The sequence below is a fragment of the Ahaetulla prasina genome, chromosome 1, assembly GCF_028640845.1.
Source record: "Ahaetulla prasina isolate Xishuangbanna chromosome 1, ASM2864084v1, whole genome shotgun sequence".
Lineage (NCBI taxonomy): Eukaryota > Metazoa > Chordata > Lepidosauria > Squamata > Colubridae > Ahaetulla > Ahaetulla prasina.
This window is the reverse complement of record NC_080539.1, coordinates 113034133-113059688: the sequence shown is the minus strand read 5'-3', so window position 1 is coordinate 113059688 and position 25556 is coordinate 113034133. Positions and strand designations below refer to the sequence as shown.

The 25556-nt window shown below is 38.6% G+C and overlaps 1 protein-coding gene across 3 annotated transcripts in view; it reads right to left on the bottom strand.

The window, feature by feature from the left end:
• Nucleotides 1-25556, bottom strand: part of CEP85L (centrosomal protein 85 like) — a 124066-nt gene that overhangs the window by 93675 nt on the left and 4835 nt on the right. For 2 of the 3 annotated variants that reach the window (XM_058173076.1, XM_058173061.1), the window contains exon 2: nt 7274-7435. In XM_058173076.1, the coding sequence (XP_058029059.1) occupies nt 7274-7435 (162 nt within the window). Of the gene's footprint in view, nt 1-7273; nt 7436-21133; nt 21236-25556 lie in introns of those variants that run through there. The other variant, XM_058173069.1, reaches the window with a different exon arrangement.

Here is a 25556-nt window from a genome sequence, read left to right as displayed (position 1 = left end):
CCACCAGTTCCTTGAAGATGCAAGACTGTTTTCATGAGGACGCGCAGCTCTGCGAATTGCATGGGGAGGAAAACGCGATACATGGAGGTGATGCTCTTGCGAAGCAGGCACTTCTGCACGAGATGGCTCGCCGCCTGGCCTGCCCCTACTCCAGATGACTCAGGCTGAGAGCAGTCGGCTTCTGCTCCTGGCCCAGGAGGTGGATCTGGCCAGGAGGAAAGAGAAAATGAGACTGCAGAAAAAGAGGAGGAGGGCGTGCGGCTTTGCGAATTGCTTCGGGCAATCAGGGAGGAAAAAGAGCGTTGCCTCCATGCATGGCATTTTCTGGCGTTTTCCTCCTCAATTCTCTGAAGCAATTTGCAGAAAAGGAGGAGGAGGGCGTGCGGCTTTGTGAATTACTTTGGGCAATCGGGGAAGAAAAAGAGCATTGCCTCCATGCATTGCGTTTTCCGGCATTTTCGTCCTCAATATCTCGAAGCAATTTGCAGAGCCACACGCCCTCCTCCTCCTCCTTTTCCGCAGTCTCACTTTCTCTTTCCTCCTGGCCAGATCCACCTCCCGGGCCAGGAGCAGAAGCCGACTGCCCTCAGCCTGGGTCATCTGGAGAAGGGGCTGGCCTGGCAACGAGCCACCTAGCCTTACACCAGTTGCGCAGAAGCACCTACTTCAGAAGAGCATCGCCTCCATGCATCGCGTTTTCTTCCCCGATGCAATTTGCATGAAAATGCAGCAGCGGGAGTTTTCGGCCGGTTCCAAGAAGCACCCAAATGTGAGGATCCCTGCCGCTTGAAACTGCCAGAAAATGTGACACACAGAGGCTGACAACTTCCGATGGGTGGGGGGCGGCAGGTGGATGGGGCTACATTCGGCGTGTAAGATACACCAGTTTTTCACCCTCTTTTTGGAGGTAAAAAGGTATGTCTATACACCGAAAAATATGGTACCTCAATACCATATATACTTTAAGGAAACTGAGGATACAGCACTGACTTTACACCCTCTTCTCCAATTAGACCTAAGATAATCTTAAATTGATTAATGTCTTCCTGTTTAATAAGGCAATCCTTTACAGACAAGTATAAATTTTTTAATGTTTATTGGCATCTCAACAAATAATGTTGAAGTATTTTTATGGTAACTATTTGTAGCCTTTTAAAAACTGATTTTACAGCTTTAATAATTGTCAGCCTAAAATCCTGAAAAAAGTGAATATCCAGTAGAAGGGAAAGCCATTTAAATTTTCAACATTGCAGACTTATCAAAAATTTATAAATACCATGAAAATAGTTTCTAATCTTGTTTTTTTTTTAAATTCATGAATATTTAATAAAATCACGCCCAGTAAAGAAAGAGGTAGTGTTACATAGTCTGACAAGACTAACTACAGCCCATGAAAGCAATAGGCAAATATTACTGCTGATAATCCATTTTTTGGTTAGACAGCGTAGAACACTGAAAACCTAAAGGTGTAGGTGTGATTTCATAAGAAATCACACCTACAGCTTAATTACTTTTCAAATAATACCATCTGTACTAGCAGTATTAATGTTTTTCATATACTTTAACCTTGGGAGACAGGAGAAAAGGCTATAACCTAGACCCGTGATGGCGAACCTATGGCATGTATGCCGGAAGTGGCACACAGAGCCATTTCTCTGAGCACACGGAGCCTTCACCCATTGTTCTTCTGGGTTCTGGTGCACCGGCCACCTGGTTTTCATGTGCATGGGCGTGCGGGAAACCGGAAGACCAGCCGCCCATTGCACATGAGCGCTCCAGGAAGATCATCTTCCTGTTCCCAGAGTGTGCATGTGCAACGGCCAGCTGGTCCGGTTTCTGCTGTGCATGCGTGCATGAAGACCAGCAACAGGCACACGTGCCAAAAGTTGCGGAAAGGAGATCTCGGCAGTCGCTTCCTAAGGGAGCAGGGCAAGCTAAACCAGGGCTTCCTTCCCTCCCTGCCTGCACAGGCTTCTTGCGCGGTCCCAGGGAGTCCAGAGCACTGGTTTCTGGAATGTTGACAGGTGGAACAGCAGCTGGTGAGGCCAGGGTGGTGGTGGGCTGCCTGTGCAGTTGACCCTGTGGCCGCCATCAAAGCGGGGCCGAGGCGCCCCTCTTGGCTTGCTCCACCAGCCATGCAGGTCACCTGAGCTGCGTTCCTCCTGTGCAGCTGCCCCGCCCCAGAAGAGCAGCAACAGCAGCAGTTGCAGGAAGAAGGGAAGAGCAACCGGCCAGCTCAGGCGCACGGGGCAGCATTTGCTGGCAGCGCAGGCAGGTGCCCAGCCATGGCTCCTTCCCTGGTATATGGCCAGAGAGCCCAGCTCAGCTGGCAGCACAACGGCAGGGGTCGGGTGAGGGTGCCGCACCACCTGTGGCTGGGCCTGTCACCCAACCCCCATCATGCCTTGTTGTGCCTCGCCCACCCCCCTCTCCGCAGCCGGGCCCCTCCCATCTCCTGCTATCTCAGCCAGAGACTGATAGTGGAGACGAATGGCCTGGCATGCCTCCAGCCCCCAGTCCTGGCACCATGCCCGGACAGACTGAACAAATAAACCTCCCCCCCCGCATAGCGTGTGAGCAAGAAGCCAGCCACGAGCTAGAATTGCCGGCAGCTGACAAAACGTGGACAGATCCCCGCTTCTGGAGAGGCGACGTCAAAAAAAGGAAGGGAGGGGAAGGCCTGGATAAGCGCTGAGTCATGGAGCCACACCCCATGGCCTATATAAGGGATCTGCTTTCTGGCATTCCTTGAGTCAGGCAAAGTCTAATCTGGTTGCTGAAGTCACACCTTGGACTCCTGCCTGCCCTGAGAACTCTGACAGGAATTTGGCAAAGCTGCAGAGGCTTTGTGGCCACGCTTGATACAGACTACCCAGACCCGGTCGTCAGAGGAGGAGTGGGACACGACACGCCTGCTGCCACCCAAAAACACTGTTGCCGCGATCTCCGCTGCCTGAAGATCTCCACTGCCTCCCCAATTCCAAAAAGAGGGTGTAGAGAGGCACGGTTTTAGGCACTGTGCAGGAGGTGTAAGGCAAGAGGTGTAAGGCAGGTGGCAGCTTTTGAAAAATGCTTTCCTCCCTGGAAATGCACATTGCAGAACTGTGTGCCCTCCTCCTCTTTCTCTGCAGACTCACTTTCTCTTTCTCCTGGCTAGATCCACTGCCTGAAACGCAATGCACTTTTTTGGTCTCCACACACCCCATTTTTGGATTCAGGGACGGGATTGCAGTGTTGCTGTCCGAAAACACTTGCCGAGATCATGGCAACAGTGTTTTCGGGTGGCAGCGCCTTGACTTACGCCCCCTGCACAGCACCCACTTCACCAACCGGGTCCCAACCTCCATATTTCCCCGGGCCGCTTCCGACCGAGGCAGCAAAGGTGCACGGGGCTTGCCAGGAAGCCTGGCACCCGAAGAGGAGCAGCACAGGCAAGGGTTCAGGGTCGCAGCAGAACAAGCAACCAAAGCCTGTCTCTGCTGGCGCACCTGCCTCTCCCTCCCATTCTCGGAAGAACTGCTTGCCGGCCCTGGGCAGCCGCGGGATACAGCCTGAGCCTCCTCGATCGGGGTGCCTCCCTGGGAATTGTTGCCCAGCCTGGCCCAGTTGTTTGGAAAAATAGTACACTGCTGGAAGGGGAAGGGGAGAGGAGCCTTACCCAGAGGCCAGCCAGAAGATAAAAGTTGCAAGACTCTGCTGTAGTTTTTTTGGACAAGCTGTCTCCACACAGCTCTCAGGTCCCTGCCGAAACTGGCCTGGAAGTGGTACATCACCTTGCAACCACGAGCGAGGCAGCAGCTGCTCTTGCTGGTAACTGAGCCCGCAAGTTGTTGTAATGGGCTATTACTGGTGAGAGCAGCCACCACCTCACTCGCGCCTTCTCATCCAAACTGCCGGGTGTTGATCCAGTTCTTTTTACCACAGCTGCGCAGCCTTTTCTTCCAATTCTAGCTATGCCTTGGCACTCACAACTGTGGCAGCCCAGCCTGCAGTTCTCCTCACTCCAACCAGCAGCCTCTGCTCACATCAAGGAGTCGGCGGCTGGGCGGGAGGACGAAAAGGATGGGCGCAAGGTGACACACCACTTTCAGATATGTCCGGTTGGTGGGTGGGTGAGCAGGCAGCCCTCAGGGAGGAGCACTGCATTGGGTGACACATCTCCTGATCACAGGCTGCATATGGGGTCCGAGGTGGAGGGGTGAGTTTCCCCGACCGGCACCCGGCGCTGCCGAGGTGGCAGGGCCGAGAGCGCTGCCACCGGCCAGGGAACAGCTATCTCGCCAGGGAACAGGCCGGTAACTTTTTGTCCTCTGGTAAGAGGCACGCCGGCCCTCTTGGAAAAAGTGGGGGTGCATGAGTGGGGGGCACGCACATGCGCAGTGCGGGGTACATGTGCGCATGCACAGTGCGGGGCATATGCACATGGGGAGCATGGTGGGGCCATGCACGCATGTGCAAATGGGGACACCCATTGCATTATGGGTGCTGGCATGCAAGAGCACTCCGACTTTTGGCATGCAACACCAAAAAGGTTTGCCATCACTGGTATATAACAATACAATACATTAAAAAAGTGATACATGCAATATAAATAGCAGACCCTATAAGTGCATGAAAAACGCCAAGATAATGATGATACATGCAATATAAAATAATAGAACATGCATATGAAAGGTAAAGGAGAGAAGGGAGGGGGAAGCATTCTTCCAGTAACAATGCAAAAACAGCCATAACTAAAAATTAAAGGAACTTGTCAATCAATATGAGATAAGCCAAGCCATTAAATGGTATTTGCAGTAATGCTGTTTTTACTGTTTTCCTGAAGACCACACCAACAAGGAACACGATTAACTATAATCAGAGCAGTCTGAATGGTCCTACTCCCATTACCCCATTAGGATAGCAGTCAGCAAATAATTCATTAAAAAGATGTCACTATCTAGTGATAGGGAGCTTCGCGTAGCTCCCACGTAACACTGCTCCTGCGCAGACTGCACTGGCTACCTGTGGCCTTTCGAGTGCACTTTAAGGTGTTGGTTACGACCTTTAAAGCGCTCCATGGCTTAGGGCCTGGGTACTTACGGGACCGCCTGCTGTTACCGTATGCCTCCCACCGACCCGTACGCTCTCACAGAGAGGGACTTCTCAGGGTGCCGTCCGCCAAGCAATGTCGACTGGCGGCCCCCAGGGGAAGGTCCTTCTCTGTGGGGGCTCCCACACTTTGGAACGAACTTCCCCTGGGCTTACGCCAAATACCTGACCTTCGGACCTTCCGCCGCGAACTGAAGACACATCTTTTCATTCGCGCGGGGCTGGCTTAAATTTTAAATTTTAAATTACATAAATTTTATTGATTTTAAATTTTTTACTAATTTTAATGGGGTTTTGGTTTTTATAAATTTTTAAAGTTCTAGGCTAATTATAATAAGTTTTTTAACTTGCATTTTAAATTGTATACTGTAGTGTCTGTATTTTATTGTTGCCTGTACACCGCCCTGAGTCCTTCGGGAGAAGGGCGGTATAAAAAATCACATAAATAAATAAATAAATAAATAGTGATGTGATAACTGCCGAAGCTGAGGACCAGATGCCAATAAATATTCAGTTTCTATGTTATAACTGTACAATTGGTTTTCTATGAAAAATCTCCAGGAATGAAGACTATACAGCAATGTTTTACAGTTTGTTTCTTAATTCTAAACTAAAACTGATTCATTACTTCTGGCTGATTTCCCGTCATCATTGAATATTCATATAGTTTTCCTTTTTCAGCTTGTTAATAGAAGTTTTATAAAGCATATCACCCTTTTTCCCCTAAAACTTCATTAGGTTGAATATGCAACATATAATGAATATGTTAAAGTCTTTGCCTCTTTTCTGTTCTTATGTATATGGACACAAGAATGCTTTGACTAAATAAAATGCATTTTATATCATTCAAAAAGGTATCTGTTTCCTCCTTTATTTTGCATTTAATTCTGTTAATTTGATTTTAATTACTCTTATAGCTATAAAATATTTTCAGCGGTGCTCCTTTAGAAAGTTAAATAAATTTACACCATTAAAATTGTTAGTCATGCTATATTACACTGTTTTGCAGAATACTTATCAATATTATACTGAGATATTTTCTTAAGAGTATTTCAAAGGTAACACTAGAATTGTAGAAACCTTTTGAAAACTAGCTAATAACATCACTTTTTTGGGGGAGAGTAGTACCATAAAATTATATATCAATGGAAAGATAATTTAATCAAGAATGTAATGCAATAACATTTATGAAGGATTTGCTATTAGAATAGCAGTTACGGTATAAAGAAGAAAAGTGAAACATGTAGGAAAAAAGAGATATACTAAAATTATCACCATAGAAAAAATGAGATATACAAAAATTATAACGTCAGTTAAAAGTTAGTTGGGTAACCTTTAGCATGAATTACGGCCTTACAACGTCTTCCCATGGAGTGAACCAAGTCTTTTAGTTCTGTAGCTGTTATAATGTGAAACCAAGATTGAATGATTGCTTCTATTAACTGGATTTTATTGCTGGGTCACTTCTGATTAATGAGTTTAATTAGTTGGCTCCATAGATTGTCAATTGGGTTGAAAATCTATGGAGAAAATATATATATATGTAGGTCTTGGCATTTTTAGGTCTTTTCCCGTGTAAGGTTGAGAGTCTCTTGGCGACGTTTCGACGAGGTCTCACTCATCATCTTCAGGCTGGTGTCTTCGGCTTCGTGCTTCTCGAGCTTTTTTTTAATCTCCTTAAACACAGGCTGGGAATGATTTCCCAATAAAAGTAATCTTACTGTCATGGTTCCAAGGAGAAGCACTCGAGAAGCACAAAGCCGAAGACACCAGCCTGAAGATGATGAATGAGACCTCATCGAAACGTCGCCAAGATACTCTCAACCTTACATGGGAAAAGACCCGAAAATGCCAAGACCTACATACCTATACCCGTGAAAACCTACGAAAACATACAGTATATATATGCTCAAATTAAATTTTTATAATTACTTTTGTAAAATAGAAGAAAAACAAAAGCATGAATGGAATCCTATACTTTATCTATTTAAATCTAAACTTAAATTTAAAAAACAGAATGGGTTTTAATTCCTAAGTAAACCATCCTTAAGATCATATTACATCTTTTAGTCTTTAGACAGGTCACCTTAAGTCTCTGTATCGTTCTGCTTTTTAATTATTCAAACAACAATTATTCCTGATTTTTTACCAGACGTCCTTTGGTTTAAGCATAGCTACTGACCTTCCACACTATCAGAACAGGAAGTTCCAACGCCTGTGTCGCCACTGTCAGAAGCTATGCTGTGTCTTCTGATATGGATACTTTGACGGCTGGCTGGACCTGCTGTGGCTTGCCACAGAGAATCAGTACCCGAAAACCATCCTGATGAAGAACATTCTGGGCCTGCATAGGAAAAAAAAGTGTTTAAATATAAAATTAGCTCAAGATGAGTTAAACATAAACTCAGTTATGTAGAAATTATGCATATATAAAATTAAAAGACAAGAATTCTATAGAAAGCCGTTCTGTAGTTTACTTCTTAATACCCTGTTTTCCCCAAAATAAGACATCCCCTGATAATAAGTCTAATTGAGCTTTTGAGTGCATGGCAATAAGGCCAAGCGCCAGTGGTGAAAGCCAATCTTTTTTACTACCGGTTCTGTGGGTGTGGCTTGGTGGCAATGGCAGGGGAACAATACTACAAAACCTCCATTCCCTCCCCACTCCTGGGGGAAGGATATTGCAAAATCTCCATTCCTCCCCCCTACTCTGGGGCCAGCCAAAGGTGGTATTTGCCGGTTCTGCGAACTACTCAAAATTTCCACTACCGGTTCTCTGAACTGCTCAAAATTTCCACTACCAGTTCTCCAGAACCTGTCAGAACCTACTGGATTTCACCCTGCCAAGCACTTATTTCAGGTTTCAAAAAAATATAAAACAGGGTCTTATTTTCGGGGAAACATGGTGCATGAACTTTTAATATGAATAAAAAAAAACCTCTTGTAGCTTGGAAGAAGACCATCAGCATTAACCCATTTTATATATATATATGTGTGTGTGTGTGTGTGTGTGTGTGTGTGTGTGTGTGTGTGTGTGTTTTTCTGAGATTTTCGCGGGTGTTTGTATGTAGGTCTTTGGTTATTCGGGTTTTCTCCCGCATAAAATTCGAAGTGTCTTGGCCACGTTTCGACGAAGTCTCATTCGTCATCTTCAGGCTTCAGCTTCGTGCTTCCCACGAAGCTGAAGCACGAAGCTGAAGCCTGAAAATAACGAATGAGACTTCGTTGAAACGTGGCCAAGACACTTCCAATTTTACGCGGGAGAAAACCCGAATAACCAAAGACCTACACACACACACACACACACGTGTGTGTGTGTGTGTGTGTGTGTGTGTGTGTAGGTCTTTGGTTTCTTTGGAAGAAATATACATATTTCTTCTGTTCAATGTGAATTTGCTTGGGATTTAGACTTGACTTTAAAATTCACTTTGCAAAATTTAAATTTCCTTTAACAGCATTTGAAAGGTAAGCAGGAAAGTTTAGTTTAGGTTTTGGACACATGAAACATTACTCAATGTTTGAAAAGTTTGATTCTGCCCCAAATTTTATTTGTTGAAATAATGGATAAACACAATTAATGTTGTATATGGTATTCATGTATCAAATCCCAATACATTTCTCTACCAAAGATTTCCATTTATATTAAACACAGAAAACCTCTGACCACAAAGCAGATTTCATCAACCATTATATTTAATGGAACAATTCACAATGTACAATCATAAGCAATCTAACTTGACAGCACAAAATTGCGAAGGTTAGGGAAAAATATAGATTCTATGACCTCTGGTATCATTTATTACAAACAAGACATATTTCACTATTCCAGTAAGTACAAAGTATATCAGATTTAAAAGAGCTTTATAAGGAATAACTATGAAACAATTACCTAATGAGGAAAACTGCATTGTTCATAGTTATACAAAGATCATTTTATAACTAAGCAAAACCAAACAGAAACTATTCTTCTTTTATACAGTCATTCAGCCTCGTTTAATTATGCAGTTGCCAAGATTTGAAAAAGCTGCCTTTTATTTTTAATTGTTCCATATTTTTCCACTGCTTTTACCCTTTTCTACAGAGAGAAAGAGAAAGAGGAACATACGAGCAACTTACACTTTGTATTCTAACTACTTAGCCAGAATCTCTTCTACTTTCTGTAATTCATACTACCACCAGTTTCTAAATTCTCTTTCATCTTTATTTTTTGCACAACAGAAAGCAGAGAGCTGTAATTTTCCCCCAAATTGTTCTGTCTTCCATCCGCACATCTATCCATCATATTGCTACAAAGCTCAGTGATTTACTTGCCTTGTGTCTCTGGCTAAGAGAATCCTGCTACAAGGCTACATGGTTATAAGACAATTCGATGATAATTCAATTCAATAAGGCATTCAATGAAGAAGAAATTTAGAAAAGAAATGCTCTAATTGACCGGCCGGTTAAAATGGCAGTGGGAGATTTGTACCTTTAGAGTTGCATGGTTGATGTAAACCCTCCTAGATAAACCAGATAGGAGACACCACTAGATGAGCTCATTCTACTTTATTGGAAGACTATATTAATATAATAGTGCAAGTCTGAAGGTACAAACCTCCTGCCATCACTTTTAAACATCCGATCAATTAGAGCAGTTCCTTCCTAAGTTTCTTCCTCTGACCACTGAGCCAGTGGTCAGAGAGGGCTCCTCCAGTGGTGAAATGTAAAGTTTGTTACTACAGGTTCTGTGGGCGTGGCTTGGTGGGGGGGTAATGTGACTGGGTGGGCGTGGCCAACTTTTTTTTTTTACTTTTAAAAGCATTTTTAAAAAATGTACAAAAATGTACAAAAAATGCTTTTAAAAGGCTCTGGCAATCCCAGCTGAGTTGCCTGATCGTCAGAGGCTTTTCTTTTCTTTTCTTTTAAAAGCATTTTTTTTTTTGCCTTTAAAAGAAAAGAAAAGCCTCTGACGATCAGGCAACTCAGCTGGGATCGCCAGAGCTTTTTAAAAGCATTTTTACAACCTCTGCAGCCGAAGAGGTTGTAGAAAAAATGCTTTTGAAAGGCTCTGATGATCCCAGCTGAGCTACACAATCATCAGAGGCTTTTTTTTTCTTTTAAAAGCATTTTTTCAGCCAAAGAAAAATGCTTTTAAAAGTAAAAAAATCTCTGATGATCGCGCGGCTCAGCTGGGCATGGGTGGGGGGCAGGGATTTTTGCTACCAGTTCTCCAAACCATCCACCACCATCGCTACCGGATCGGGTGATCCAGTCCGAACCGGGAGCATTTCACCCCTAGGTTCCTCCCTCTCTTGGCTGATTGTTTCCTAGGAAACATCACTTCCCCTGACTCCCCAAGGTCATCCTCACATGCCATTAGATCTGCTTTCATCATTCTGATGTTGGTGACAGATCTTGTGGATACTTTTAATATTGATAATTAATTGGTTGAGTTTTAATAAACTATTATTTAAAGGCAAATATACTGTGGTATGTGTGAGAGAGCGATCTTCTCATTTAAAATATATCAACTCTATTATAGAGGAAGCTACACTGAATATTAGACTAATATATAATACAGGTAGTCATTGAATTACGACTACAATTGAGCCCAAAATTTATGTTGCTAAATGAAACATTTATTAAGTGAGTTATGTCCCATTTTACAACTATTCTTGCCGTAGTTGTTAAGGGAATCATTGCATTTGTTAAGTTAGTAACATGGTTAAGTGAATCTGGTTTCCCCATTGATTTTGCTTGTCAGAAGGTCGCAAAAGCTGATCACACGACCCCAAGACTTGTAACTGTCATAAATACGAACCAGTTGCTAAGCATCTGGATTTTGGCCATGTGACCATGGGGATGTGGCAATGGTTGTTAAGTGTGAAAAATGGTCATAAGTCACTTTTTTCAGTGCCACTGTAACTTTTATTAAATGAACTATTGTAAGTCAAAGACTACCTGCACATTAATCTAAATGATTAATATACATTTGGATCTATGACTGCCACTAGAAATCTAAGGGGCTCAGGCTACTATATCTGCTACGACCATATCTGCACAGAGGTATTCTTGCAAGAGTAATTTTCCAGCTGGATTATAAAAATATATTGCACATGCGAGTCTCCTTTGAAAATTATTCAGACACTTCAATGAGTTCAAACCAGAGCCAACTTGTATCATCTGAAACAATCATATATCAGTGCTTTGCTATATGCGCTAGTGGGCAGGACATTTTTCAAGGTCTAATTTGAAGTAGTATTACTCTATAAAACCTAAATAGCTTTCAGTCATGTAATCTGAAGAAGTGTTCCTTCTCATTTTCCTATTAGGGCACTAAGATCTCCACTAGAGACTATTATCAAATTTCTCTCACATAATGAAAGGGCTTTTTCAATAATGATGTCCTGAAGGAAATAATGTAGGGGATCCATATTATTTTTACAGACAGTTTAGGGAGTAATGACTTTAGTAAAACTTTATCTGCAATTCTGCCTTCTACTACTGAAGGGGCTTTTAGATCTCAATGACACTTATAAATGAAAGTACAGATTCCCAGTAAGGTTAAGCATGAAAGGCAGATCATAGGTAAATATGATTCACTGAAAAAGAAAATAAGCCAATTCTAGGTTTCTGATAACAAATACCCTCCCCCTCAAAAACCAACAAAACATAAATTACAGGAGACTGAAATGCTTAACTTGAAAATAAAATATTATATGTTGAATAATGGAAAAGTTGACCTTGGAAAGGAGGAATCAAATTAATAAAATTTTGGCAAGAAAATTCAAACTTTGGGGCAAATACCTTCTTTCAACAATCTAAATGAAACTACATGCAGACATCATCAGATTGACAACGTCAAAATCAAACTAATTATATACTCTCCAAACAAAAAAAGCAATCCTCAACATATAACCATTTATTTAGCAAACGTTTAAAGTTACAATGGCACTGAATGACTGTTATGATTGATCTTTGGAATTTTCTTCCAGACCAACACTTCTCACACACTTAGGGATGGAATTTTGTCCTCCATTCCCGTTATTAGCATGTTGTTTGTTTGTTCTTTTAATTAGCAAAATTAAGACCTAATGCTGATTGAAGCTCAATTCACAAACTCCTTTTTGAAAATTACGCTAAGAAAAACAAAATCATCAGACCAACAAGGTACAACTTCAACAGTAGTCTATATGATTATGAAGTTACTATGATGATTAGATTTAATGGATTAGGTTGGATAACTAGAGTAGCAGAGTAAATTGGGATTGAAGTTCATAACATCATTAAGATAATGCAAACAAAAATATCCCAAAATGCAAACAACAGAAGGTGAATTGATGCTTGCTGATACAACAGGAAACAAAAGGCATAAGACACAGAGGAATTCAAATTAAAAGCTGAGTTCTGGAAAAGATTAAGAGACAAACAGATATATCTAAATAAATAATGCAAAGAAACTGAAGTTATCAACAAATGGAAGGAAAAGAGATTTATTTAAGATACTTACAGAATACAAGTCAAACATTTCTGTAAAGGTGGACATGATTAAAGACAAAGAAAGCAAAGAACTGCTAGGGAAAAAAGAAAGTTTGATTTCTGTAATGTAAATTGGGCTCTAGAACTTATAACTGACAATAAAGCTTCAGAAGCTCTTTTAAACCAACCAAAGTTAAAACCTTTCAGGATAAGAGCAATTCTTATTTTAATACCAAAAAGGGCAGAAAGAATGCTCAGATTACTGAACAATTGCACTTATCCCTCAGGTTGGTTAAGATAATGTTCAAGGTTTGCAATCCAGAGTTTAACAATACCTGCAACAAGAACTGTCAAATGTACAAGTCAGCATTTAAAGAGGTGGACGCTTCCATCACCTTGTATACTGTTACCTTATTTACCTTCTATGCAAAGAAAGCCAGTTTGATGTGGTGGCGAAGGCACAAGGCTAGAAATTGGAGACTGAGTTCTTTCCCTGCCTTGGGCACCAAACCAGCTAGGTAATTTTGGACCAGTCATTCTCTCAGCCCTAGGAAGGAGGCAGCAGCAAACCATTTCCACAATTTTGCCAAGAAAACTTCCCACCTTCATTATAACAATTATGAACAGTTTCACTATCTCCTCACCTTCTCTCATTTAGTCCCCATAATAATAAATAATAATAAAATTAATAAATAATAAAACTCCTCATCCCATAACTCAACATTTATGGTCATAAATGAGCCCAGAATTATGGTTGCAAGACCTGTCGGTTGTTAAGCCTGATTTTACCACCTTTTTGTAGCAGTCATTAAGCAAATGTGATAGCCATAAAGTGAAAAGCAAAAGGTTATGCATCTTACAATATTCTGTCTGAGCGAACCATGTGATCATAAACAATTAAAATTATTTAACAATTACACTACATGAGAAATTACTATTATTTGTTTCTTCTTAGAGTCATAAGACTCCATATTTATTTACATAATTTAGTTCATCAGAGACATCAGTCTCTTCTCTTTTAGTATTTTTCTTTCTTTTTTACTCTGCCAACCGCTTCTCTTCTCACACACCTCTCTCCTTTTAAACTTCTGCTCCACCTTCTTTATAAAAAAAGTTTCCAATTAACCAATTACTTGCTTTAGTAGAATGAAAGTTATCTATCATTTTATAATAAACATTTATGCTAAACATTTATCATAAACTTTTATGATAAAAACAATTTTTCCTTGTAATATTTAGCATAGCCATTTAATATAACATTACAAATTCCAGGGGGAAAATGCTTCACAAACAAAATACAGAAAATAATGAATTAAACAAACTGTTCAGTTTATGTAAATCAAATCTTATTTGCTTAAGATTTTTTCCAGAATCACTTTTCTTATTAAAATAATGTGCAGTTTCAGAGCAGAATTCTGTAGCACTATTAGTTGATTTCTTCTCTTATTTTTCTCTTACTTTATTCTCACCAATCCATTGGTTTACTACAGAAATGGAAATCTGAGCTACAGATGTTTCTTATTTCTACTTTAGCTCATAAAAGTAATTCATTAGTTCATTCTTGCTATGACGGCTCACCTCTCCATCTTCCTGCACTCTTCAGCCAGTTTTTTTATTATTTGATTATCAGCCACTCAAAATTTTGATTATTGCAAGGGAAATTCTTTTAACTATTTTACTTGGGCTTAGACATTATCTGTGAGGTTCAAGGGAAACATGGATTTGGGTTAAAAAAGGCAGAAAGAGGATGAAATAAGGCAATTTATTTCAGAGAGAGGGAGAAAGAATGCTTCTTTATTATTATTTCTGCATCACATTATTGCCAATTCACACTAAAACAGCAAGACCAGGACAAATGCATGTCACTTAACCTTTTATGCATTATTAAAGAGGTAGAACAGGAAGAAGCCATTTTCAATCAGCCATTACACTGTGTAGTAATGTACACATGAAATAGTAGGTTATTAAACTGACATTAGAGCTAAATGTATAATCGTCTTCATGTAACCCATTACTTTAATAATGAAATAAACTTAAGTGACAGAGAGTAGGTTTATACATCATTCTATAAGAGTAAGACTATTACCTTGCTGATACAGACATAAAAACAGAGATGGGGGGTAATTTAAGTGTCCCCCCCCAACAAGGCCTTATTTCTGATGACATGAATTCTGTTCATGGAAATACAATTCAAATTCAGACAATTACTACCGAATATCTAACAGTTCATTTATAGCAAAAATAAGATTTGTAGTATTCGTGTAAAGAAGATCCCACTACAAAGGACACTTCAAAAAATAAAGTTATATTGTTAGAATAGAAGCAAGTTATAAGTGGTGTAACCCCTCAGTTGCTAGTAGTCCTTGTCTTATCATTGTTATCCAATTATGATAAACACAGAGTTTTCCATTTATTAAAGATGATCTTGCATACTCCCCATTATTTACTTGCATATTAAATTACATAAACCTTCTAACTCACAGAAATATCCAGCTTGGGGAGAAAACTGAAGGTAAACATTAGCATGGACAATCTCTCTTTTAGCAAATTAAGAATTCTGTCAGATTTATTTGGCCAGTATCAATCACTACTAATTATTACAAAGCTTTGACAGTCCTTGTTCAAGGATAAACAGGTGGTGATAAACATAAATCACCATTCACAACCTTCACTGCTAGCTTGTAACAAGAAAAGTCAAAGGAGTTTGGAAATTCAATCATATGACATTGTGTTTAAAGACTGCTCAGCATTCACTTAACGACAGCACACCCCAGAACTGCTGCCATAAGTCAGTGCAATCACATGACATTGTACTTTACAATTACCGTACAATTGCTGGTCCCAAATATTATCGTTAAAACCTACATCTTTCTTGTCATTAAACCACAAACCTGACACTATAGTGTTGATTTCTTCTTCTGATGAAAATGCAGGACCAAGATAACATTTCTTTTTAGGAAGGAAACCCCTTTTTCAGCCATGTTTGTGGGTGAACAGTATATTCTTAACTGAATAAAGCATTACAAATTTCATATCACAAAGTTCAAGGCATAGGCCTATGTTTTCTTCCTTAACTTAATAAAGAACTATCTCCACTTCTGCTAAATGGACCAGAGACTAGGCGGCTTCATCACACTAATTCACTTTGTTCTCAGGCATCAAGTCAATAAAGTAAATACCGGTATATTTTACCAGTTTCACTGATTTAACTTCTTCTGACAGGTTTAGGAATCTGATATACCACTCTGCAGCACAGTGATTGAATGCAGGTGGTAAGGTATGTGGAAGGACTGGATCACGTAGTGCAGTGTTAACGTTTATAGATGGAATTACCCAGTGGTGGGATTCAAATTTTTTTACTACCAGTTCTGTGGGCATAGATTGGTGGGCATGGCATGGCTTGGTAAGCATGGCTTGGTGGGCATGGCAGGGAAGGATACTATAAAATCTCCATTCCCACCCCACTCCAGGGGAAGGTTACTGCAAAATCCCCATTTCTTCCCGATCAGCTGGGACTCGAGAGACAGAGAATAGATGGGGGCAGGGCCAGTCAGAGGTGGCATTTACCGGTTCTCCAAACTACTCAAAATTTCCGCTACCGGTTTTCCAGAACTGGTCAGAATCTGCTGAATACCACCTCTGGATTACCATTCCTAGACAGTTCTATAGCAGATTCCCATACTAAGTAGATGGATTTGTTTAGAGATTTGTAGCAATGCAACAGATTCCTTCATCCACCAGTAGCTATTAGTAAAGAGTTAAGAGTGCTTGTCCTCTTCTAGGGTATAAATAGACTTGTTGGTTATCAGATCTGTAGTATATCTAATTTTAGGAAAACAGGTTATGACCAGCTTGTTCCAAATAACAGTCCCCAGTTTGGGACAGTTTTAGATAGAATGATTTATTGTGACCTCTGGAAATGCAAAGAGTGAATCTATTCATAAAACCATCTTATCTATACAAAACACGTAGTTTAGCTTTTACTGATGATACCAACCACTACAGTATTTCCACATGTAGAGTTGGAGGCAATCCAGGCTCAGGTATCGTATGATATGTACAGGAGCCTCAACCTGTGCAAAAGAAACTCCTGGTGCATCGCTTTCAAAGTGGAGAACTATGGTCCCCATGGATATTATAATGCTATTATCATGGGCTCTCATTTATTTTATTTTGCAGGCCACCATCAATAACATTGGGATAGGTAGAAACATGTACACCATTTGAAAGTGGGAGGGAGACAGGGGAGAACTACAGTGAATCATTTGTTCCTGCCTTTTTACTTTCTGAACCAGAAGAATTGTGGCATTTGTTGCTCATATTAATACAAGTCAACTTGAAATACCTCCTATTACTGTGATCTATTGGAAGATTTCTTCCAAAATATTGTGTGTTTCTATCTATTTCTACATTAAACAAGCAACAGAACATTACGCGCTCTTTACTTCAGGCTCAGTGCTAACCATTTGTTAAGCTTTCCATTCCCATTCATGTCTTATTTTCATCATATACCACTCTTACCAAATTCAAACCAGCCACCATTTGTATACTTATCCAAAACATGACAGGTAGTCCTCAACTTACAAGCACAATTGAGGCCAAAATTTATGTTGCTAAGCGAGACATTGGTTAAGGGAGTTTTGTCCCATTTTATGACCTTTCTTGCCACAGTTGTTAAGTGTATCATTGCAGTGGTTAAGTTAGTAACATGATTAAGTGAATTTGGCTTCCCCATTGACTTTGCCTGTCAGAAAGTCACAAAAGGTTATCATGTGACCCTGGGACACTCAACCATCATAACTGAGTTAGTTGCCAAGTGTTTACGTGCCATAGTCACATGACTATGGGGATACTGCAGCTGTCGTAAGTGTGAAAAATGGTCATAGGTCACTTTCTTTCAGTGCCACTGTAACTTTGAACGGTCAATAAATGAACTGTTGTAAATAGAGGACTACCTGTACATAATTCAAGTCTATTCATTTTATACTTTTTCTCTAAATCAACAAAAACACTTTCTTACTCACATTCATAGATTTCTCAGTGGCTTGCTGAAGAAAAATCTGACCAATGCATATTCTGCATGGGATAAAATCATACTGAGCTTCCCAAATGTTGTTGCCTCGTGTAACCATTTGATAAGAATTGTGGCAAACATCTTCCCAGGCATAACTAACAAACTAATTCCCCAATATAGGTTTTGCATTCATTACTTGTATTTTTTCTTTGTAAGAGGGATATAATTAATAGGGATTTTTCTAATCAGGCAGAGTTGCAGACTTCACACGTATAAATAAATCACATATAAATGAGTCCATAAGTCACATCCATATTTTAACATTTCAACAATTATACTACCTATACTGCAACTTTATCACTTTACTTCAACATTTTCACAGCATTTATGTCTTCCTTTCCATCTCTTTTCATAGATGTTAACATTCATTGTATTCATTTCAATCTGACTCTTCATATCTCCATCACTCCCAAACAAAACTCTAAAATACACTTTCCTGCATTCTCTTGATGAAGTTTCCTCCCAAATTATCGTATTCTATCACTTTCATTTTTAATTCCACTCACTCTACTGGAGGCTCTTTGCTAAACTTTCTTCACCTATTTCCAAAACAAATATTTTTCCTATTACAATTATTCTACATATTCTCTGCTTTCGTTAATCTTAAACTATTTTGTCCTTTGACATTATTCAAATCTATTCTTCTATGTATGTTTATGTGTGCATATATGTGCATATGTTTGCATATAAAATACAATAACTTTTTGTCATCCTTGATTTTTGAGCAACAATTCTCTTTTATGTGTATTTATTTATGTCTACCAATAACTTTTTCAACTTCATTGCAGAAAGCAACTTTTGCCCTGCCCTTACTTTTTCGTAGTTCTTATTAGCCTAATGCCACACACATCTGCAACACTTTGTAATCTAAATATTTTATTTTATTTCAAACAACTTCCACATCACCTTTTCTTACTCACACTTTCCATCATTCTTTTGGGAAATGAATATATCTTGCTTAAGAGTCTTATGTTCAGCTACAATGAAATCTCAGAAAAATGCCTCTTTGGTTTAAAGAGTTGCTGACAAGCACTATTTTGCCTTCAAATTCAAACCACTCTACAGCTCCATCTGATATGCACATCCAATTTTCACTTATGCATGTATTGATTTAAAATTAGTAGCCTTGAGCACCAAGAAACATGTTGTGAAATTTCAGTTCATCTTTCTAACAATTTCCTCAATGTTAAGTTCAAGTTCATAATAATACGACACTAGAACTATTTCAGTTACAATGGCTCTTCCAAACTTTTCCAATAAACTAGCCTTAAATAACATACAAGAAATAAAGGCTTGTTCTTAGAAAAACAACTAAAATGTAAAGTCTTTCTTACATCCAAGGGTAGGCTCCTGGGAGTTTGGCAGGGTTCAGGCGATCCTCTAGCCAAGGATCACTGGGGTTTTGAGAACCCCCAAATGCCACCCCTGGCTGGCCATGATCACCCCACCCCACCCCTCCCAGGAGCCTCCACACAGTCCGTTCATCATTTCAAGTAAGTGCAGGGGACGTACGGAGGGTCTGGGAGGGCAAAAAACAGGCCTACCGAAGGTTTGGGAAGTCCAAAAACAGGTCTGTTTCCAGCCTCCAGAGGGCTTTCAGAGCCCAGGGGAAACTGTTTTCACCCTCCCGGAGCCTCGAGAAAAGCATCCAGAACCTGGGGAGGGCCAAAAACACACACACACCCCGGCCATGGTGCAGGTGGCCAACTAGGCCACAGCCACCATGGCCACGCCCACCCAGCAACAGGGTAGTGAACCCATTGCTAAAGCATCTGAAACCCACCCCTGCTTACATCTATATTCTTTTTTTCTTTTTGATTTTTTTTAATTTATTTTTAAAACATAAAAAAACCACCATCAGATCCATTTCATTACAACATGCTGCATGGGTGCTAACATATCTTCCTGTGCATTCACAAAATGAACATTTCTTTCGTACATATATCTTATGCTTATCTTTTCTAACATATCTTTCCATCTAACCAATTATAGAATATCCCATATTTTATAGTACTGCTTATCTTCTTGCTCGCTAATTTCAAATGTTAACTTATTCATCTCTGCACATTCCAACATTTTTCTAATTATTTCATCTTGCGGAGGTAACTTTTCATTTTTCCAATTTTTTGCAAATACAATCCTGGCTGCTGTAATGATATTCATAATCAAATATTTTATATCTCTAGTATATATCTCAGGTATAATTCCCAACAGAAAGACTTCTGGCTTAAAGTCAGTATGTTTTTGATCATTTTTTCCAACCACGTGTGTATTTTAGTCCAGTATCTTTTCGCTTCGACGCATGTCCACCACATGTGGTAGTATGATCCAGGTGTCTGATGACATTTCCAGCATTTTTCAGATTTGTCCTTAAACATTCTGGCGATTCTTGTCGGGGGTAAATGCCACCTGTATCTATATTCTGTCACGTATTTTATAAGCATATATCAATGGGTATCCCCTGTAGTACCTGTTAGGTTCCTTTTCCTTCTTATTCTAACTTTAAAAAAAAGATTGGAATATGATAGAAAGCAAAGACTGAATTCAAGCATGTTCTTTTGCTTCCCAGATGGTTTCTGGTTCCAATCCCATAAGAGCCCTAGAGATATTAAAATGACAGATGGTTGGATCCCTTCACTTTCCTTTGAAATGTCCACAGCTATCATAAGCAAAAAAAAAAAAAGCTTTATCATTTAATTCTTACTTAACTGATATTTTATGACAAAATCATCTATACAATCTGTTTTAAATGTAGATAACTATAATTTAAAAAGAAAATAGTTTAAATGTAATGACTTTATAAGAAACCACCTTATGATTGGTAATCCAGTATTTCTTAAATTGTGTCCCAAAGAATATCAGTATTTCCCAAACAATTTGGTATTGTTCCATGGGCACCTTCAAAAATACTAAGAATATTACTATTTGTTATTTCAACTTCATTTTCATGAAAGTGGATTTTTTTATACTCAGAACAAAGAAATCCAAATATTCACAAAATAAACAATTCTTATACTGTCACTTGACAGATGAAATTGTAATCACATATATCCTATGATGATCTATAATCTTTCAAAAATAAATACTGAAGTAGGTTAAAAACATTTTTAAACTTTTTAAACAAATTTCATTCCAAAAATTGAAACATGCCTTTTTATGAAAGCTCACACCTCCTATGTTGTATAATTTATGATTTTACTTCATTTTTTTTTAAAGAGGCAGTCCTGTGTGTTCCACACAAAAAAAATGTTTTGTAATTTAAATTTGAAAAACAAAATTTAGAACAAAAAGAGGGAGTACTAACAAAAACTCTTTGTAGATACAGAAAATGTAATCCATCTTACCTACCCAATCGCCATGGCTGCTGAGTGTAAAAGGAACTGCACATCTGTACATTATAAGAATGCTAGGATGAGGAAGAGTGTTATTATCACTGGTATGTGAAGTATGTCTTTTTATTATATTACATATAATCTACCTTAGCTTAAAACAGAAAACAAATTCAAATACCTTCAGTATTACAGTCTTCTGATACCTTTTGAAGAACAGTCACTATTACTCCCATTTTACAACTAGGAACCTGAAGCTGCAAGATAGTGATTCTCTTAGGGCCACCATGCTCAGCCATAGACTTAACAGGGAATTGAACCCTATGCTCCAGGGTTCTGAAACAAAAATAACATTGAAAATGTGATGATCTCTTTTTTGTGCAAACGTAAATACTTTTTCTATTGGCATAAAATATTACCATTAAAAAAAGAAATTTTGCAACATTCAACCAAAGAGTTACATGAATAACTAAACTACAGTATGTGAGAACATGGTGTGTGGGTGGGGGTGTGGATGTGGATGTATTTATGTGTATGTATAAATAAATAAATAAATAAATAAATAAATAAATAAATAAATAAATAAATAAATAAATAAATAAATAAATAAATAAATAAATAAATAAATAAATAAATAAATAAGTGTGTGTGTGTGTGTGTGTGTGTGTGTTTTCTGAGGTTTTCACGGGTGTTTGTATGTAGGTTTTTGGTTCTTCGGGTTTTCTCCCGTGTAAAATTGGAAATGTCTTGGCGACGTTTCGACGAAGTCTCATTCGTCATCTTCAGGCTTCAGCTTCGTGCTTCTGGGAGCAATGTGTGATCGCAGCTGTTTCTTCCTTTTAACTGCTAGTGGGGGTTTGAACTGATTGAGTGGGAGCTTGGCTGTGCTCTGATTGGATGGGGTTTTTTTGTGCTCTGATTGGCTGGGGGTGTGTCCTGTTTGGATGGGGGCTTGGTTGTGCTCAGATTAGTCTGAGTTGCAGGGGGATTTGAGTTGGTGAGCTGCATTGCTGTTGTTTGGCTTCGTGTAGCTCACCAGCTCAAATCCCCCTGCAACTCACGACTAATCTGAGCACAACCAAGCTCCCACCCAAACAGGACACCCCCCCCCGCCAATCAGAGCACAAAAAAAACCCCATCCAATCAGAGCACAGCCAATCTCCCACCCAATCAGTTCAAACCCCCACTAGCAGTTAAAAGGAAGAAACAGCTGCGATCACACATTGCTCCCAGAAGCATGAAGCTGAAGCCTGAAGATGACGAATGAGACTTCGTCAAAACATCGCCAAGACATTTCCAATTTTATACGGGAGAAAACCCAAACAACCAAAGACCTACCTACCTACCTACCTACCTACCTACCTACCTACCTACATACATACATATATATATAGTCTATTTCATTTATATTTCATTTTCTTTTCAGCTATTTCTAATCAATTTAGAGTCATTTAACATGAAAATGTGTATCTATTGTTGTAAAAAATTTCTCTCCAATTGTACTCTTCGTATGTTTTTTTCTAGTTGGGCCACGCTTTTAAAAAGTATTTTCCACTGCATACTTTCCTCTAATATATAAATTCCCTCATAAACAGGTATTATTTTTTGAGTTGCAAAACACACTGCAAACTTCTAAAAAAGGGGGGCTCACAGACTATTTTCATGATCATTAAAAGAACCAGGATAAATCAATCAGGATATGAAAACAAGCCAAAGTTGTTTCGGATCTTTTTCTGAATTTCTTTCAGTCCCCATCTCGTGTGGAATTAAAAGTTGTTGTAGACTTAGTATGGTCAATATGAGCATTTGGTAGCTAGCTCTAATTCTGTGCTATTTGATTCACAGGATTATATTGGTCTCCAAGTCAGTGATAATCCACTTCCAAGAATCAATAAATTCTAGTGCATTATTTCTTAACAAATCAATGAAATCTGAAATATAGTTTTCACTGTTATTATTGTTGATTTTAAAACTACAAATCAATCCTCCATAAAAGTAGACAACAAACTAGCAAGACAGTTTGTGAAAATAAAATGTATTAAAAGCTTACATACAATCATGTGGAAGGAAATCACTGAATTTAACTTACTCTGCTCAAGAAGAAAACGTTAACGGAAAAAAAATAGGAAGTATTTAAACACAGAATATTAGCCTTTGATAAAAGTGCTATTGAAATTTTTATGACGATGGTTTGTAGTAAAGGACACCACTGGAACTAAAATATAAGCTTGTATGCTTACATGTTTGACTCCTGAACCTCAGATTACAAACCAAAGATAGGATTCTAAAGTTATGTGGAAGACAGAACAGTTGACATTGGAGACAAGTGCAGAAACAGCTTTCCTCCTATTATAGACTATTAGTAACAAATGGGTTTTTCTTCAACAATGGATATGAGACATCTGCTCCCCTATACAATAAATAAATGGATTCCCAACCAATTAGAGATATTTGTTGTCTTTTTAAATTGGATTGCTAACATACAGAAGTGAAACAAAGGAGAAGCATTTCAAATTGTATAGGTTGTATTTAATAAATAAGCTACTTAAATCATGTCCAATCTGATACGATTTGGAGCCAGTATTAGCTTCCAGGACCCTAATCATGGCGGTGACATGTCTCTGTTACTCCGTATTGCATAATAAATTTATTCATTACTGATTCATAACAATACTTATTTTACTTTATAATATTTTTACAAGATATATTTATAATCTCTATTTTACATAATTTTTGCATCTTTTTTTGCCGAAAAATTTTGACCTTGGATATTCAGCTTCCTCTCTTAGGGAAAGTAAAAGAAAAAAAGTAATGAAAGTCATAACTGAACATTAACAATGGTTAAATATGAGCTGATTTCTTATTCCCTCCTTTCTGGTAAATTCCTAAAACATAATGTTTATTTTCTTCTTTGTTTGTACATTATGCAATTTTACACCTGCATTCCAGATTTTGTTTCTGCTAAACTATGGCAAATATGAAACAGTGTAGCACAATAGGTTCAAACTAGACCTATTTTGTATGCATCCCTGCTGCACTGTAATCTAATCCTAATACTGAACACTCCACCAACAATAGTGCTACTATAAAGAATTAAAAACTCACTATCAATTTCTGTTCTTACAAGGACACACCGTGTTTCTTACAAGCCAGCATCACCACTGTATTCGTATCTGCATCATATCCTCATTCCCCGCATCCATTCCACCCCCATAAAACAAAGAGGGCTCCAGTTATACTATCCAGGTATCTTCATCTATAAAGTACATATTCAGCAGTTTTATGTTATAAATACAGTCATCCAATCCACAAAACCCCACAAAGCTCATAACAGATTGTGAACTCACCCTACTACTGAAATTTACATTATGACATTGTCAGTGAGGTTATCACTTTCATTACAAATTACCTGTTGCTAAGAAATGCCATTGTTCAAGAAGCAGCAATTATTAGGTATTACTAAGGAATAGATTCAATTTATTATTTCAATAGGAAACAGTGATTGATGAAAATGATAATATTTCTGGGAAACTTTGTGTCAAGGATATCTATTGGTGGCTAGCAGCTGTATTTATAACTCATAGCACTCCTCATGTTACAAAAAAAGGCATGTTCCTCATCCCAATCATCTCATGTATTATGGCAGATTGGCTCAAAGGAAGATTACTGAATTGTTTTATATCTAATTTTTCTCTCAAATAAAAGCCTTTTAAAATCAATCACATATATTGCCTTTTATGAAGAGTCATTAACTCAAATATATCATTACTTGGATGATAAAAATGTGGACTGGCAAATTAATAATCTCGGCAAAAAACAACCACCCTGTATTATGAAAGCTAAGAAGGATGACAAACTAATTTCACTGTGACATTTCTCACTTGAGGCACAAATGACCAGGCTCAAATTATATTTTGAACCTAGTTCTCTAAAAATGGCACTGGTGCTCAGAAAGCTGGAAGGAAAGAGAAAAAGAGGACAACTAAAGGCAAAGTGAATGGACTCAGTTAAGTGGCAAGTGATTCATTGGAAGACCTGAGAGATCAAGTTAGGGATAATGTGCGGATACAATAATTAACAATCATCATCAACAATAAAAAACAATAGATATAATCCATCAAAAATCAACACTACTATATTATTGGAAGTAATTTTCGTACAAAGACCAGCTGAAATATTTTAAACAAATATACATTTCCCTCCCACAGACATATGTATTCATTATTTTCTATTCTTTGCTTAAACGATGCAGCAAGCTTTTACATAGATTGTCATGTTTTTCTCATTCAAGTTGAAGGCTTTGTAAAAATTGCTTGAGATTAAAAACATTGTAGTATTCATATTTTTAAAAATGCCATTAAGCCACATTATTGTCAAACTTGGAAGCCTTTCATTTCTTTCATTGGGGGTATTACTTGGAACCCTGACATTTATATGGAATAATACATATGCAAATAAAACATATAATAGTCCTCCACTAAATGAAGTCAGCCCATTCTCAAAAAAGCATGCTTTCTAGAAAACTATTTTCAATCTCTATTGGGATTATAATATTAATCAAGATAATTAAATTGGTATATGGCCCATCAAAAGCAGAAATAGCA